General features: G+C 30.6%; 1 protein-coding gene across 1 annotated transcript in view; it reads right to left on the bottom strand.

Moving 5' to 3' along the window:
- Positions 1-2,585: 2,585 nt before the first annotated feature.
- LOC143058098 (obscurin-like) overlaps positions 2,586-19,461 on the bottom strand; it is a 60,851-nt gene continuing 43,975 nt past the window's right edge. The window contains exons 7-10 of the mRNA XM_076231561.1: positions 16,974-17,237; positions 16,252-16,515; positions 7,776-7,831; positions 2,586-3,115 (exon numbers count right to left, since the gene is read on the bottom strand). Coding sequence (XP_076087676.1) covers positions 7,809-7,831; positions 16,252-16,515; positions 16,974-17,237 — 551 coding nt within the window. The 3' untranslated portion in view covers positions 2,586-3,115; positions 7,776-7,808. The remainder of the gene's footprint in view (positions 3,116-7,775; positions 7,832-16,251; positions 16,516-16,973; positions 17,238-19,461) is intronic.

Raw genomic sequence — 19,461 nt, 5'->3', positions numbered from 1 at the left:
CTTTCTGGAAGACATCAACAGATATATATTTCGATCATCAATTCACAAAACGTCTATTACATTCGCTCGTTTGCAATCCAATACCCCATCCTAGTTATTTTCGCATCACATGTCAGGTATTGTGCCTGCGGCAAGCACTTCTCCGTATTTGTTCGACCAGCTACGAATCACATTGTTGAATTGTGGCTTCTGGTACCAGTCTTGTATTACAACTCCACTTTCCGGTGCATGTCAAAACATGGGGGGATACAAAATAGTCCATTATTTTCGGATTTTTTTTCTTGACACAATTTTTTCTGTTTAAATATAGTATTATGCTGAATTGAAACATATGCATGTATATTGATTGAAAAAAAATCTTGCATCTTTTTGGGGATATCAATCCAGGAAAGTGGAAGGATATCATGTTTACTGGAACTGGTGCGGACTAGTAAAAACAGCAAACAGAAAGTAGAAAAAAAATGTTTTGACTTCAGGGTTACGTAACTTTTTATTCTTCGTGGCATGACCCACTTTATTCGATTAAATCCCAATTTCACATTAGTACATACATGATATGAACATGAAAAAATTCTATGAAGCATTTTCTATTTTTGTATTTTCAAAGATCAGCTGTTTGCATGTAAGCCTATTGAGCAGTCAATTACAAGAATGCAACCTGCATAGGGTAATTTTTTCATATGTTCACTGCAACAAAGTAGCGCATGTGGACTTTTATGTGCCCAAAATGACAAAACATTATGATTTAATGACTTTTTAAGAGAAACAAATCATGGAGTATCAAGTAAAACTGGAAAAACTGAAATTATGTAACACTTATTAGATATAGGAAGATGTGGTGTGAGTGCCAATGAGACAATCTCCATCCAAATAACAATTTAAAAAAAGTAAACCATTATAGGTCAATGTACGGCCTTCAACACGGAGCCTTGGCTCACACCAAACAACAAGCTATAAAGGGCCCCAAAATTACTAGTGTAAAACCATTCAAACGGGAAAACCAACGGTCTAATCTACATATAAAAAAAGAAAAAAAGCAAGAAACACGTATAAATTACATAAACACATAGACAACTACTGTACATCAGATTCCTGACTTAGGACAGGTGCAAACATTTGCATAAGGATTAAACGTTTTAATGGATCCAAACCTTCTCCCTTTTACTGAAACAATAGCATAACATCACAACATAGAAAAACACAGATAAAATATCAAAACTTTTTTATACTAGACATCATTCAAAAGTATTTATAGATATAAAGCACAACAGTTTGAGGCAAATTGAGATTTTGATGGTATTACATACATGATTTTCAATTAAAAAGAACATAGAAAGATTTTTTCTTAATGAAATCTTCTTCTTGTCATGCAAATTCTAATTGCACAGTTTTATTGAAAATTAGTGCAGAGTTGAAGAGACAGTTACATACAAAATGATTTTATTTTCTTTAGGGTTATTATTTTTATGACTCAATTGCTGACATTTAGGTAGAATATGTATAAAATGAACTTTTGGTGAAAATATTTTCACAAAATGTTCATTATTCATGAGTCTATGCTTCTGTTGCTGTCTGCGGCACTGCATAGTTAATTGTAATTTCAATGTTTGGGTTAAACATTTATTCAAAAAGTAGAATTTTTCTAAAGCTATCCATCATGACAAGGATTTTTTGTAATTAGGTGTGACAAGTAATCAATATTCTTACCAAAAACACCAACTTGAGTATTCATTTTGTTTTTTCTTGAATTTTAAACTTATTTAAAAATTTTATATGCATTGGTGTGTCAAGTACAGTCTAAAAACCATGATATTGTAGGCATGTATAAAGACCTGTATAGTATAAAAAGAGAAAGGTTGGTCTTTCTTGTGTTCAGATAGTTGTATTGTAGCAAATTATTAAGTATGAAAAAGTTTTGGGTAGTTTTTCAATTTTGACTTAAACAAAAGTAATGGGTAGATTTCATTGAAAAAAAGGGGGAGGGGTAAACTATTGAATTTTGTTCATTCAAACTGGAGGAAAAAAAATAAAAATAATAGATAAGAATACTCTTCTAGCTTCACAGAATACTAAGAAAACATTCATAAAGATAGACTAGAATGAGATTTACAGATCATTTGATAAACATGACTGATATTCAAATTTTGCCTGTTTTCAGAAAGGGGTACTGCTTTAATAGTGGGGTTATTTTTATTAAAACAGCCAAACAGTTCTTTTAATGGCATTTGTTATGTTCAAATATGTCTACTTAATGAAGCTAAGTAAATGATTATTTTTTTTTAGACATGTCATTATTGTTATAGGTACCAGTCTTGTATTACAACTATAGTTTCCGGTGCATGTCAAAACATGGAGGGAAACAAAATAGTGCATTTTTTCTGATTTTTTTTTCTGAACTCAATTTCTTCTGTTTGATTATAGGTTTATGCTTAATTGAAACATATATATAGATTTAAAAAAAATCTTGCATCTTTTTGGGTATATCTATCCAGGAAAGTGGAAGGATATGTTTACTGGAAGTGGTGCGGTCTATTAAAACAGCAAACAGAAAGTAGAAAAAAAAATATTTTGACTTCAGGGTTACATAACTTTTTATTCTTCGAAACAAGACCCACTTTTTTCCATTGAATCCCAATTTCACAATAGTACATATATGATATGAACATGAATTTTTTTTTCTATGTAGCATTTTGTATTTTTTTATTTCCAAAGATCAGCTGTTTTGCATGTTAGCCTATGGAGCAGTCAATTACAAGACTGCAACCATCTTTGGGTCTTTTGGAATATACTTATCTAACTCAGCAGGATCTGAAAGATTGATAACTTTGACATTCGTCAGTTCTTCAACATTTATCTACACAATTCTGTCTGTCTTTTGAACAATCTTATTTTGTTTGTTCTGATCTTTTGCCAGATCTAAAACGTCTTCGCATCTACAAGAGTTGTAGTAGTCGTAATATATTGAGAAACATTCTTGCCTGCAATTGGTGAAATTGGAGTTATGTTTGCTTCAGGATTTCTTGCTTTCAGACCCTCTGTTGCATTTTAATCATCTCTCAACACACAGTCAAAATAGTCTTTTATAGCCATCTTCTTTTATTCTTGATATTCAGTTCTGTAAAAATTTAAAAAGATTTTAAATTTCTTTTTGAAAAATCAGGCGAGTGTTCAAGTGTAACTACATATTCTTTTATTTCTATTTTCGCTTGTCAAGTACTAGTAATTAGTATATGCATTTGTATCATAAATCCCTCTTTTCCAACAGAAAGAACTACATATAATATTGTGTATACCTAATATTGTAGTAAAATGATGCTTTTTTTTGGTTCTTGATATTATTAAGAAAATTCTTGAATTTCTGCACACATAATTTTTTTTTTCATTTAACACAATTCAAGACGTATATGTCGTAGACTGTGGAAAACTCAGTAGTGTGTGAGGTCAGTTTGTGTATATTGCTATTAATAAATATAAGCAATTTAAATTCAAGTGAACAGATTTTCGTATACAAAAGTGTGATTGCTATGACATTACACAAAAAATATTCGTATACCCATTTCATTGGAGGATCAAGAAATTGAATGAATCAATTGAGGAATCAACTTACTGCCTGCTTCAGTTATTCCCTATATAATCAACCAATTTTCCCTAGAAAAGGGACCCCTGTTCCCACCTCTAAATTTGCATCTGCATTTTCGAGACCGGTAATTTGTAAGCTGTTCTTAAGAACAGTGAAAATGAAATACTTTTTTCCGTATTTTCAACTTTCTCATTCCATATGACGGTCATATCCCTTTCTGCATTGCCTGAATTTAGTACAAACAAGCACCAGAAATATACAGACAGGAACATGAAAGATACTGGGTAAAATTGTGTGCTGTATCATTATATTCATAATTTTATTAGATTCTTTTTTAAAATGAAAATAAAAAAAAATATGAATTATATATATTTTGCAATGCAATTCAATATTAACTGACGTATAAAATATACATATACATGTGTCCATGTTTTATTTGACTTTATTAAGAGACTTACCCGATTTGCTTACCAAATCCTACTTTCGTTTAAGATATTCTTAAAACGAAAGTAGACAATCGTGTTAATCCTAAATAGCAAAAATAACTGTGACGTTTGGACCCCGAAATTTAGTATCGTAAAGTGTAGTCGGATGATGTTTTACGATACAAGCATTCCTACTATTATGCAATAACGGATTATTCATAAATGCGAATGTATCCAATGATCTATTATATAGCCATATTCGCAAACTACTTTTTAAGTAATTGAAAGTTAATGAAAATTCAACACAACTTTAGCCATTTAGCGGTGTTGTGGACTTTAGATGAATTATGGACTTTAACGGTGCCACACTCCATTTGGAACATCAGTGAATTTAAAGCTCTCATAGAATGGAATGACAGGACCACATCAAATACTAAAACAAACACATCTTGTAATATAAAATTGTCAAATGTTGAAACATCATGACGTGATATTAAAGCCATATACAGAATTGGCAAATCATCATTACGAAATAACAAAACCACATCATGTAATGAAACAACTACATTACGTTAACTTACATTTACATCAAGTAATGTTAAAACCACATTGCCTAATGGCACAAACACATTAAAAAAATGGTTAAACACCATCGAGTAGTGACAAAACCATATTAAGTAATGACAAAACCGTATTAAGTAATGACAAAACCGTATTAAGTAAGGACAAAACCGTATTAAGTAAGGACAAAACCATATTAAGTAAGGACAAAAGCGTATTAAGTAAGGACAAAACAATATCAAGTCAATTCCAAACCATTCCATGTAATTTTGAAATATAATTTGGTAATGACTATTCAATATTGAGTTATACAAACACATCATTACGTAATGTCAAAACTTTATTATTTAAAGAAAAACTATCATCAAGTATTAATACAACAACATAGCATAATATTAGACTTCCACATAAGGCAGCTGTGGCGTTCCATAAAATCTCATTCGACACTGAAATACGTATAATATTTATGTTTTAGCTTTTGCTATTTGAAAAGGGATTTTTCGTTTTGAATTCCTGATATAAAGAAAAACATAAATCCTAATAACAATAATAAAATAACCTTATATACATGCAACGACTGTATTTGTTGCATCGTTATACATTGTGTAGCTGTTTTGCTTTTTAATTACTAACATGTATAACAACTGATGTATTGCGTTTTACTTGAAGGGTCTTTCTTTTCTTTAATTGAAGAAGAATCAGTCATAATCGCACAGGCACTTTTATCACATAACCTTTTTAATATATACAATAATGTCATATTAAGGTATATATGAATTTTTGTTCTGAGACAAATGCCTGTGCATATTCGGTATTAAGTATAAAAAATTTATAAAAATGGTAGTTGGGCAGCGTGAGTGGAAACAGCAGGGTCGAAACCCTAGTTTTTAAGGGTTATGAATTTTTCAGTTAACGAAGTATCCATGCGACTACGCTAACCCCCATTCATTAAATGAATATAGTTATGCATATAGAAATGTACTGTTCTAAAAAAAATAACTAGGGAAAGGGGTTCAACAACGGATGCTTAATCATGATTGTTTGGGTTTTCGAGTTTGTCTTCAATACCGTTAATGTGTTCGAATTACAACGAAGATGATGCACGAAATACAGATAGGACACTGTTGAAATATATTTGTTTTTAAAAAATCTACAATAACATGCACAAATTAACTATCAAATTCTTCACCAGTTATCATGTGTTATAAATGTATAGAAAACCATGCATGTGTTCTACGACTAATCTTTCGGTGTTTTTAACAAGTTCATAAATACTATTAAAGGGTTTATCATAAACTATTGTAATGAAATATATGAACATAGTGGAATAAACTATTTTTGGAGTGTGAAAAATTCTTTGGATGTTTCAGATAAATTACGTGCTTTTTATGGTCCTTTTGTTTCTGTTGACAGTTTTGATTTTTCTACTCTTTACACTACACTTCTACACTATCTTATCAAACAAAAGTTTTCCTTTTAAATTAAATGGTCTTTTATGTAAATATAAATGCAAATATAGTAGCTGCAACTCATTTAAAGCCTTCTTCTCTAATGAGAAAGGTAAATAATGCAGATATACTTACTGGAGGTGTGGTGAGATGATTGAAGCTATTAATTTTCTCCTTGATAATATTTATGTACGTTTTGGCAACAAAGTTTATCGCCAGGTTGTAGGTATCCCTAGGGACCCTTATTGCGCCTCTTTAATAGCAGACTTGTTTTTGTACTGTTACGAATCACAGTTTATGACTAAACTCAGTATAGACCCGTCAAAATTGCATTTAATTGATAAATTCAACTACACTTACCGTTATCTTGATGATATTTGTTATATTTGTTATTCTCATAGGATTTTGTCTAATGCTTAGTCCTTTTCTGTGTGTGTGTGTGTGTGTGTGTGTGTGTGTTACATTTTAATGTTGTGTCGTTGTTCTCCTCTTATATTTAATGCGTTTCCCTCAGTTTTAGTTTGTTACCCCGATTTTGTTTTTTGTCCATGGATTTATGAATTTTGAACAGTGGTATACTGCTGTTGCCTTTATTTTTCGTTAAATAATCAAGAATTTTCTCAATATACTGCTGAAATTTACATTTATTTTCCTCCCTTTAGATGATTTTTACCTTCTGATTTGAACAATTAAGTAACTAAATTAATTATAGATGTATATTGATCATAATATGAGCCAAGATAGACATGTTTGCGTTTATTTAAAACGACTAGATTGTGTCACTGATATAAGGGCCAGTATAAAATCTTCGGATGTAATTGTCTATATTTTAAGATCCTAAAAGCTCCCATCTATTAGATCTAGTTTAAGTGAAAGAAAAAACAACTCTATCAAGCCAGCTATAGATATTTTAAGTTTTTAAAATATGCAGGTGGACCAGTGTCTGTCTACTTACCCTTTCGGAGCATATGAGATCACGGATTGTTTGATGTTGTTTGTGTTGCTCCTTTTTCTTTAAAATCAGGTTTAATCCGTAATTTTCATAATGAAAATGCCTGTACCAAGTCGGAATATGACAGTTGTTTTCCATTCATTTGATGTGATTCTGATTTCAATTCTCATCGGAGTAAAGTAAGTATTTTTGTTTTTATTTTTACACATTTTACATGTAAAGATAATATTTAGTATACAATGGTGTTATCTGTATATGGAAAACCTTAAACAGAAAAGTTCTAGTTTGTTTTGTTTACGAAATTATATTAGATTCCTCTATAGATACATTAAATTCCTTTCTGTTTCGTAAAGTATGAATATCCATCTGTTTGTATCTTTTGCGTTTCCTGTACAGATACACAGAATGTTGAATATTGTGAAAAAACTTAACGTTACCGTATTGATCTATTATCAAACACAATCATGTCGACTGGATATAAACCATTAAACAAATAATGTTACCTCACAAATAAATCTATTTCATGTAAGGACACAAATGAAGTTTCATCATTGTACATGAATTCACGATTCACGCTTACATATTTAAAGATCATTTCTCCGTTTCGTACACCGCGGTGTTATTTAATTTTAGACATTTTTAAAATGTTTTCAAGCAATTTTTTGGCATTGGTTTTTTTTTGCAAAATCGAACTTTATAAATTATAATTCCAATAAGCTTTGCAACCCTGCATTAACTTATTTGTTTTCTTTGACTCTAAGAGAAACACTTCAATTACGAAATATGCATTACTAAGACAAAAGACTCACATGTACATAAATCAGAAAAGTGAAACATGCTGCTTACTTTCTTCGACCTTTATTTTCTGAAAAAGTATACAATTGAATTTAAAGAATTGAATATAAAGTAAAGGCATATAAAATAGTTTCATCAAAATACAACATTTTTGTACACATTCACCGTTCACTTATAAATATACAACTCCAGTTATTATGTATGGTAAGATATGTTAAGAGGGGACCGGACGGTAAATAATGTTATAATGGTATGTAACAGTTGCATTGTGTGCAAATGTTTTTGGTTTTATTTCGATACACTTACATTTTTTCAGATAATGTGACGAATGCAGATGATTGTAAAATATTAACATCTTATATATAAAATTGAAGATGGATTTTACCTTAAACACGAGGATTAGTTTGTTTTTTCTCACACTTAAAAACATTTGTATGGTTATTTGGTTTAGTTTGTTTTGTCACACGTTTCAATACTAGTATATTTGAATGGAACAATCTATCGGACCTTCTATTTCTTATTGCATTTGTCATTTCAAATATTCAATTTATTTACAAAAGATACCGACTACAATAAATTCAACTTAAGTTATTTTTCAGGTTTGTTATGAGAAACATTGTTCATAAATTTTATTCCAAACCGTTGATATCGTTGGTCAAAGGATATGAATAGTTCATTATTTGGATAATATCAATTTTATACAATTGAAATCATCTATAAATACCAGTTTAACAAACTTAGGATATTTTGAAATTTGATGTATCGTATACCGTTTGTTAATAGCATGTAAGATGCACAATTCCAGAAGAAAACTAAGCTATAATTAAAAACCAATTGTTCAGAGAACAATTGAAGGTCTTTCCATCAAAACAATGTATTTTGATATGAAAGTTGTGAAACTAAGTTTAAAATGTCATTTCAATCGTCAAATGATAGCTTCTAGTACGCTGATTCCAAAAATATTTGGTTTCCATACATTTTTTTAAATAAGGGAGATAATTTGTTACTTCCGGTTTGAAAAATGTTACTTACGATTATATTTGAATATTTACTTGACACTGATTCCAAAAATATCTGGTTCTATATACTTTTATATTAATAAAGTACAAACAATAGATACTTCCGGTTTACAAAAGGTCACTTTCGGTTGTTTCTTTCAAGGTTAAATGGTTTGATACCTTTTTTCAAAATTTTCATAGCTGTATCATGTATACATGTAAAATAAAAGCAAAGGTCAAAATATAGAACGTCAAATTAAGCTATGACCTTGAGATCAATTTCAAGGTCATGAACTAAGGACCTCAAATCAAAAGACCATAGGTCTTAATTATATTTGGTTAATGACTTATATCACCAAACACGTATTTTTAAATACAAGAGGGGAGAAAACTCCCTTTTACGTTCAATGTACCCTTGCAATAAAAATTTATGTGTTACGACATGTCGCAACTAACAATTTAGTAAAAATAATTTGTTGATATCTTATACGGTCTTTGGATATAAGTGAAAATAAGCCAAATTCAAATATTAGAATATGACCTTGACCTTTGACCTTGACCTAATTTTCACTTTTTTGGACCAAGGACCTCAAATCAAAAGATCCTAGGTCTCTATCACTTATGGTTTATAAGATAGAAATGCATATCACTTATATCAGATGCATAAGGGGAAATAACTCTCATATGGAGCGGTCATATTGCTTCGGTCAAAATAGGACAAATCATGCAAAGGATGTAACGAGCAATTTTGTAAAATAAATTTGTCGTTATCTTTTACGGTTGCGAAAGAGTTGTGAGCACAAGGAAAACAGTGTTTGGGGAGATAACTCCTACAAAGAAAAGTATTCGGTTACGCAGGGTAAATTTCAAAAGCGCATAAACTGTTCGATATCATATACCAAATATCAAAGCGACATATTGCGAAACAAATGTTTATCGTAAGAACAAAATTTGGCGGAAGAAAAAAAAAAAAAATTAAAAACCAATTGTTCAGAGAACAATTGAAGGTCTTTCCACCAGTAAATATCTATTTTGATATTAAAATATTAAAAATCAGTCTAAAATGTCAGTTCCTATGGCTTTATGATGTATAGATATGAATTTTAACCAAAGGTCATAATCTAAAACGCAAAATTTACCTATGACCTTGACCTCAATTTCAAGGTCACAAACTGAGGGTCTCAATTCAAAAGACCCTAGGTCTCTAATATGTATGGTTAATAAGTAATATCACTTTACGCATAATTTTAGATGTGGTAGGGGCTAAAACTCCCATTTATTGTCTACGCACCCTTTCAACCAAAATTATTATGTTACGACATGTCGCAACTAACAATTTAGTAAAAATAATTTGTCGATATCTGATAAGGTTAATGAAAATGAGTGAAAATAAGCCAAAATCAAAATTTAGAATATGACCTTGACCTTTGACCTTGACCTAATTTTCATTTTTTTGGACCAAGGACCTTAAATCAAAAGACCCTAGATCTCTATTACCTATGGTTTACCAGTTAGAAATGCATATTACTAATATCAAATGCAAAAGGGGGAATAACTCTCATAAGGAGTGTTCATATCGCTTCGGTTAAAATAGGACAAATCATGCGAAGGATATAACGAGCAATTTTATAAAATAAATTTGTCGCATTTTTCTACGGTTACGGAGGAGATGCACTCTGATGATAAACAGTGAAAGGGGAGATAACTCTTACAAAGAAAATGGTTCGCCTTAGCAGGGTGAAATTTAAAAGCGCGTAAACTATACGATACCATATGAGAAATATCTAAGCGACATATTGCGAAACAAACATTTATCGCAAGAACAAAATTTGGCGGAAGAAAAAAAAAAAAAAAAAAAAAATAATAATAATAATAATAATAATAATCAGAACAAATACAATAGGTCTTTCCACAGAAAAGTGGAAAGACCTAATAATCAGAAGAAAAACAATAGGTCTTTCCACAGAAAAGTGGAAAGACCTAATAATGTTGGATACAAATGGGTTGTCTATTATAGCCAATCAACTATATCTACGGAATGTATCTGTTGATAATTTATGGAAATTAAGGCCAGTGATTTTAAGCTTAGAATTATAGTATTTATTGTCCATTACACAATACTTGAAAGCAGCATATACTTTTTTCTAAACGGCTTCTCTTTGCAGCTTTTGTCACACACCGAAAGTCTGTAATAATTAATTAATTAAGGTACCAAAACACTATAAAAAGATTGTTATTGAAAATAAGTTATAATTTTATATTTTTTGAAACAGTGTTATATTGTTAATGTTATAACTGCAGGAACAATCAAATACCTTATAGGGTATAACATGTTCTTAACAAGCCATACGAAAAGCCACTTAATGCATTGAGAAAAGATCATTACTAATATTAACAAAGAATCACCAGTTAAATCTACCATTCAATATTCTGAATTTAAATATATAGTTGGGAAGTGTTTAGATGACGAAAAGCTTCTCTTCGAGACTTTTTAGAAGAATTTTTGCTGTATCAGTTAGTAGATATAGGAGACAACTCTCCATCCAAGTCATAATTTATAAAAGTAAACCATTATAGGTCAAGGTACGGTCTTTAACACGGAGCCTTTGCTCACACTGAACAGCAAGCTATAATGCGCCCCCAAAAAAATTCTCATGTAAAAACCATACAAACGGGAAAAGCAACGGTCTAATCTATCATGTCTATATAAAAAACGATAAAGGAGAAACACTTATGAACCACATCAACAAACGACAACTACTTAACATCAGATTTCTGACTTAGGACAGGTGCAAACAATTGCAGCGGGATTAAAGTTGTAATGGTACTAAACCTTCTCCCTTATCTGAAACAATAATGTAATATCACAACATAGAAAGACACACTATAAATATCAATTTGAATGGCTTATCTTAATAAAAAAAGTAGTACAACAAACGAACATGTACACGCTTTAATGCAACAAGTTAGAAATAAATAAAAAAACATGATGCATCTAATTTGAGTAAACAAAAATAGTGTATTTATTCTGAAATTATTTATTTTCATAAATGAGCATACAATTGTTGCTATGAGACAGGCCGCTACTACGGCTAATATTTGTACTCTCTAATTAAATTAAATTCAAATAGCAAAAACCAGATAAAAAAGGACAAATTCTCAAATTATCCATTGAAATTGAATTAAAAGTATACTCTTCAGAGAGTCACTTGATAAACAGAGAAATGAACATTTTAAATCACTGATTAATATAATAGATCCAAGATAGATAAACCCTTAAGATTAAGACATTGTCATGATTTATATTGTATTTCAGATATACATGCAATAATGCTATAAAAAAATATTGTGTTAAAAACATAACACCATTCACAGCATGGCCATTTTTTTTCAACAGTCCCTATCAATAAAGATTAGAAATGTTTTTTGATATTAGTAAAATTTTCTTTAGACAAAAAACAAAATTCAATGCTTGTTTCCTGCCTCTTAGTTGAACCACATAGGGAAGATAACTAGGAAATTAATTTTATTTCTTATTCTATATTTTTTTTAACGGATATTCAGGTACATTTAAAAACAGGGGATATTCACCCCATATACCAAATACTCACTTTTGAAGGCCATACAATGACCTATAGTTGTTAACTTCTTCTTCATCATGTTCATTTGGTCTCTGGTGAAGAGTTGTCTCATTGGCATTCCTACCACATTTTTTGTTTGTTTGTATATTACATAACATTTAATTAAAGAAGTAAGCTAGATATTTTTATTTGATGATTGTCTAATTTAGTGTTTGATATAAATTTAATCCATATTTCAAAATGTTTTTTTTTCGATATTGGTGAGACACCTCCAGATACATGACATATCAATTTATAATAGGTTGAATGATTATTATATTTAAAAACATATCTATGTTCGTATTGACAGTGATATACATTAGTAACCTTGAACGTCAACAATCTTTTTTTACACGTAATGGTATGTGTGCTTCGAGGTATAAGAAGGGGATTTGAAACTTTCGAAACGAATTCGAACTGATTGATTGATTGATTGTTGGTTGCTTAACGCCAAGTTAAAATATTTCATGCATGTTTAGGACGAGAACAAGTTAACAATACATACAATAGGAAGGTCTTGTAAAAGTGGTCATCCGGGATGATGGTCGGGGAAATTAGAACTGCCACTTGAAAACGAGGGTATAAATTTTGCCTTGCAACAGGTCAACTAGGAACCACTCAAGAGTTGTTGCAAGTGTTCTTAACGTGCAAAAAGCATGGAACTCTCTGTATGTCCTCACTGCTCTTCAACTTCGTACTGTATTTAGCATTTTAACATTTTTTGATTCGAGCGTCACAAATGAGTCTTTTGTAGACGAAACGCGCGTCAGCGTAATAAAAAATTTCAATCTTGGTATCTATAATGAGTGTATTTACACGAGGCCCCGGATTTAACGTCCCAATTCTGAACGGACGTGGCTGAAAACTTCTACATCCCGCACAACCAAGCGGACGCCCCACTTTGTCAAGCGTTTCACTGCCGGTCGGAAGAAGACCAAGAGACCAAATTTGTATTCCCCAGTCACAGATTATTGGTAAAGACTATCGACGTACTAACACATATTAAAAAAAACCCGTTTAGCATAGATTTTTGTACCTCTAATCATCGTATTGCTTTCTAAATGATATCATCATAATTATTTAATAGATTTACTTAGTTATTTATTGTGAGACAGCTTTTGGCAATTTGCGCCGTTGTCTTACGTTGTCCTACGTATAAAGCAACAAATACTGCAAAACCTATAAACCTATGTTTAATACAACCATTTCGACCCTGTGGATGATCAAAGCTATGGGCATTTTACGTGGTACTTAATGATATGCAAAATGTTTTGTGTCGACTTTAAGCAAATTTATTGACCAGCAGTTATCTAAATGAAAATGGTTGCCCTTTTTTATATATTATAAAGAGACTGTCTGATTATTTGGAGTGTACTTAACTTTTCATTTGAGTCATGTTGAAAGTATATCTGTAAATACTTTTACTTTCTTTTAAATTTGTCCAGAACGTTTGATAAACTCTACACTAAGCCAGTCAATACCTTGTGATTCTTTTTTTAAATTTCACAGAGTTACAAGCTTTCGTGAATTCAAGGATTTTCTACCCCAAGAACAGATTGTTTTTATGCTTTAAAAAAAAAAAAAGTTGTTGCGTATTCATTCTCAGATGTGAACCGCATCATTCTCTAAATATAAGTCCAGTTTGTGTAATAGACTTTAAGACGCACACATACCACCTATTCTAAACCTTTCGTTATCTATGGTGGTCAATTCTATTCAAACCCGTACTTTGTTTGTTCTGTTTTAACATTTTTTATTCAAGCGAATCTTTTGTTATCGAAGAGCGCGTTTGACATACATAATTTTAAGCCTGGTTAATTAATGAATCAGTGATGCTCGTGGCCAAAATATTGTAAAGATCACTATAATTAATTCTAAAGAAACCCCAGCCAGCTCCTTCTGTGTGCTTTAACTTTAATAGAATTGCTTAATCCATCAGTTTGATATCCAACAGGTCTTATAACAACTGTTATTATATGTAGTTTAATTCAGTGCTCATAGGAGAATAATAATGCTTAATATGTTGATATTGTATGTCTTTCTTCAATAAAAGTTTATTTTGGTTAATTATACTCAATATATCGACTTATTTACGTTTTCCTAATTTAAGTGTTTACGGTGTTTACAGGTTAATTAAAATGTTGTGTACTTATAAAAATAATAAGATGTCGTATGGTTGCCAATGAAACAAATCTCCACAAGAGACTAAATGAAACAGATATTAACACCTATAGGTCACCGTACGGCCTTTAACAATGAACAAAGCCGAATTTTTTTCTGTTATTTTCAGTCAGATTTTTATTCATATCCCCTTCAAATTTGACGATACCTTATCAATCATTCCCAATATCCGTGTATTCCTTTTCTATCTCTTTGTATAATTGATGCATATACATTATCTACAGTAAAAATGTTCTTATCCATCCAACATTGATTAAAAGAAATCTACCCTCATCATATTTTGTTTTTTTATTTTGTGATACATACTACTTTAGTTAGATTGTGAATTGCCAAAAAGCTATCGTATATCTTACCTTTAGATTTACCATTAATTGCTTTTTATCTTTATTTGTGTTTATTTTCTATTTTTGTCCTAAACGTTAGCAGTTTAAGGTAGATACATTGTATACCGCCATCTTGGATTGTACAATCACAGTAAAAAATCGGTCTAGTTATTTGCCTAAATCTGCAAATTTGGAGACAGATTTGTAATTCAAAGGTTAGACTGTTTAATAATATTAAGAAAACTTGGGGATTTATTGTATAATTCAAAATATTTTAACACATATAATTTTTTTGGCTTTTAGAATCCTTTTTTTCAAATTGTCCATTTAAGGGAGGATAACTCTTTTAGTAAAAAAATTATACTGGACTGATAGGGAATTTTTTCTTTTTACTTGTAGCAAGAAAACAAGTTCAGTGACACCATTTTTTCTTTTTATTTTCTTAAAATGTATTACAAAAACTATCTTTTCACAATTTATTTCAAAATTCTATCTCATAGATTTTTTTTTATGCACACAAATGTGTTTTTCCATGAACAATCTAACCAAATTTAGGCAATTTTCAACGACTCATAGCTTGAAAAATAGCACGGTGACCCATACTTTTTATTATATTTTTGAAAAGATCATAGAAAAATCTTCATTTTGGCTAAGTATAAGAAAATTCTGTCTCAAAAAAATTTACTTATGATCTAATATTTAACATAACACGTACAGTGTTATTGTGTATAGAGTACTATAGACAATATATTGCAATCACATATGACTATGTTATGTTTCGAACTTTTTGTGTTGGAAGGAAAGTAAAGTAGTTGTTTAAACATTGAATAACATGCTTGTAAATTTACTGGTCAATAATGATTTGGCAATTTGTGGGGTTAAAATTGTGATTATTAAGCTTTCTAAACTGTAATGTGAAAAATCTCAATCTTAAATGTAAACAAAATTATAGTTGAAGCTTTTTTTGTTTATTATAAAAGAAATAAAAACTCTTTACTCTCTTGATTCTTCTTGTATTTTTTTTTTATCAAGTACAGCTATTGTATAACATTTGTATTTTGTATTTTTTACAAGGGATTATGTCAGATCTATCGAACTCAGTGTTATTCCCTTTTAATTTAGTTTGTTTCTTGTAAGTTTACAACTGATGTGTACACCATGTCCCTCTATCAGTGTGTGTCGTACATTATCAAGCCATTAAAAAGAATAATCTTTTTATCTCAAGGTATGAATTTGTTTTCAGTGCAATTCTATTTTATGTCATTCCGACTCATCTATTGCGAACGTTTGACGCTAGAATGTGCAATAATATCTAATTTGTTAAAGTATTTGTCCATTTCAATATATGTATCCACAGAGACATCCTACCTTCAACATTTACGTCTATTTGTCTTTTCACACCCTCAACTTCTATACAATATGTACCACTGTCACTCTTTTGAGCTCTGAGTATTATCAAGGTATGCTGTTTGTCCTTTACAGTGATCTTAACTTTATCGGAAAAATTCAATGTGGTTCCATTCTTCAACCAAGTGGCAGAAATGTGCATTCTTTTAATCGTGCAAGTGATGTTTATTTCATTTCCTTCTTTCGGGTTTTCCGGGGTAATTGATAAACCTTCCGAGAAGTAATCTGAATTTTTTACAAATTGTGTCGTCATTAGCATAATCGAATAAAGCTGTACAAATTCAGTTTATAAGAACATATATTTACGGCTAATTTGACCTATCTGTGAATGCACCTAATCGAACGGAAAACATTATAAATAGTTACTGAACTATTTATTTATGAGATTGAGTTTGCCTATATTCAACTGACATTATATACGATATAAACTGGTGCGTTATACTCTGAACAATTACATATTATCATTTAAAAAGAAAAATAGTAATCAATTTGCAGCTATAAGTACTTAAAAACGTACTCTTTTTTTCAAACTGGGCGGAAAGACTTTTTCTTAATATTTAAGTGCATTTCATTTCAGGTGTCATTTTGATTCTTGGCTCTATATAACAAGTTTATTTCAATTAAATGTACCCTGTGTACATATTTGTTTATTTCAATTTATTATATCCAAAGAGACAACATACCTTCAACTTTTACGTCTATTTGTCTTTGCACACTCGAAAATTCTATACAATATGTACCACTGTCACTCTTTTCAGCTGATGGTATTGTTAAGGTATGAGTTTTTTTCTTTACAGTGGATTTCACTTTATCTTTAGAACTCAATTTGTTGTCATTCTTCAACCAAGTTGCAGAAACGTGCTTTCTTTTAATCTTGCAACTTATTACTATGTCATTTCCTTCTATCGGGTTTTCAGGTTCAGTTTTTAATTCTTCGGAAAAGTAATCTGAAATTTCAAAAAAAAACAAGAATGTGTCGAAAGTACACTGATGCCCCACTCACACTATCCTTTTCCATATTCCATGGACCGTGACATTGGGTAATAATCTTATTTGGCATTAGAATTGGAAATATTATACTATAGGGAACATATGTACTAAGTTTCAAGTTGATTGGACTTCACTTTCATCAACAACTACCTTGACCAAACACTTTAACCTGAAACTCCCACTTTCATTTTCTATGTTAAGTGGACCGTGAAAGTAGAGTCAAAAGTCTAATTTGGCTTTAAAATTAGAAAGATCATATCATAAGCAACAAGTGTACTAAGTTTCAAGTTGATTGGACTTCAGCTTCATCAAAAACTACCTTGATCAAAAACATTAACCTGAACGGACGCACAGACGAACGGACAGACGAACGGACGAACGAACGGAAGCACAGACCAGAAAACATAATGCCCCTCTACTATCATAGGTGGGGCATAAACAATTGCCTTTAGTTGTATGATCGAATCAGCTTTACAGATTGACTAAAAAGAACAGACATTTCCCAGTTGTTTTAACCCTCTTAAATATGGACCAGAACACACTGACAAAAAATTATTTAAATAATTATTAATTAGACTGAATTTATCTATACGAAACTGACATTATATTCACGATAAACTGATGCGAGTTATTTGAATACTTTTGCATATTTATTTAAAAATAAGGAGATGTGGTATGATTGTCAATGAGACAACTATCTGTCAAAGTTCAAATAAACAGGATGTAAGCAATTATAGGCAACCGTACTGCCTTCAGCAATTATAAACACTTATACCGACGGCTATAAACGGTCCCAACATATCATAAAATGAATCAATCCAATTGAGAAAACTAACTTCCTACTTTATAACAAAACAGTTCACGAAATACAAATATTACGGAGGTCAACCAACGACAACTATAAATTTGATATTTATGGAAAGCAGTAGTTCCCGATCTCAGTCATAAATGGAAGTCAAGTTACCGTATATAACTTAATTATCGAAAACACTTATTATGTGTGGAACAATAAAACTTGGTTAAAAGAATAGATTTGATGATACAATTACTTCAGAGTGGAGTGCCAGGGCATCACTTTTTCTAGTTATATATTCAAAGAAATTAAAAACTGAATTGATTATTGGTTAATGTTTGTATTATATTATCAATGTTGAACTTCGCGTATTTGATACTGGTACGGTTCCGTTCGGTACATGGAGTACCTATTTAACGAAATGCCACTAGATTACGTTAATAAAGTACTATACAATACAAGAGAAGAAATATTATGTATTTTGTTTTATACAAAATCATGAGTAAGAAAGGGAGTTCAAATTCTACGTCGGAGGAGGTTCAAATTTTAATTGACGATGTGGAGGAGAGTTAATCTTTTTTATTTAACCGACTGATCAACACAACTATATGTTTTTGTAATGAACATGAAATTATACATGAAAAGTAATGAAATATTAGTTGATAATCATATGACTTTCATACGTCATGTCGCGAGGTATCTTAAGTTTACGACAAATTTTATGACATGTCTTACGACGTTGACATGTCATAAGACCATCATAAGACATGTATTAGTCATAAGATACTTTCGAAAACCAAGCTCAACTTTTATTCCATAACCTTGTCCCTTTATAATCATTGTTATGAGAAAACATTAACAGGATTTTGAAATTTTTGTTGGGAAGTTGATAATAATATGATCTGCTACATGTCCTAGACCAGAGACATGGTTATGTTATAAACAAAAAAAAGTATTCGGTACTCAGTGACCTACTGAAAAGTTGGAAATCATGAACTGTTAACATACTATTTTCTATAAATTGACATTTAAAAGGCAAGAGAATGTTCATATAGTCTTCTTCTAAATGAATAGGTTAATATATTGGGTTAATGATATCAATAATTCAGGATACATTTATCAATTGGAATTATAGGATAACAGGTTTTTAAACAATATATAGTGTTATGTACATTAATTCGTTGATTCTTAAATATAAATTGAAGAATTGTGAAAAAACACAAATTGAGGAGACTTGTAAATGAGTTTTAGACTTAAACGGGCGTCATTATGATGATATCATCACTTGAAAGTGAATTGTAAGATTACTCAACTGCAGTAAAATTATTAGAAAAGTAGCTTACAGTCAAAATCAGTACTGGTTAGTAGTGACAACTTCATCAAATGAT

This window comes from Mytilus galloprovincialis, chromosome 14 (assembly GCF_965363235.1).
Source record: "Mytilus galloprovincialis chromosome 14, xbMytGall1.hap1.1, whole genome shotgun sequence".
In the NCBI taxonomy this organism is placed as follows: Eukaryota; Metazoa; Mollusca; class Bivalvia; order Mytilida; family Mytilidae; genus Mytilus; species Mytilus galloprovincialis.
This window is presented reverse-complemented; position numbering and strand designations above follow the sequence as displayed.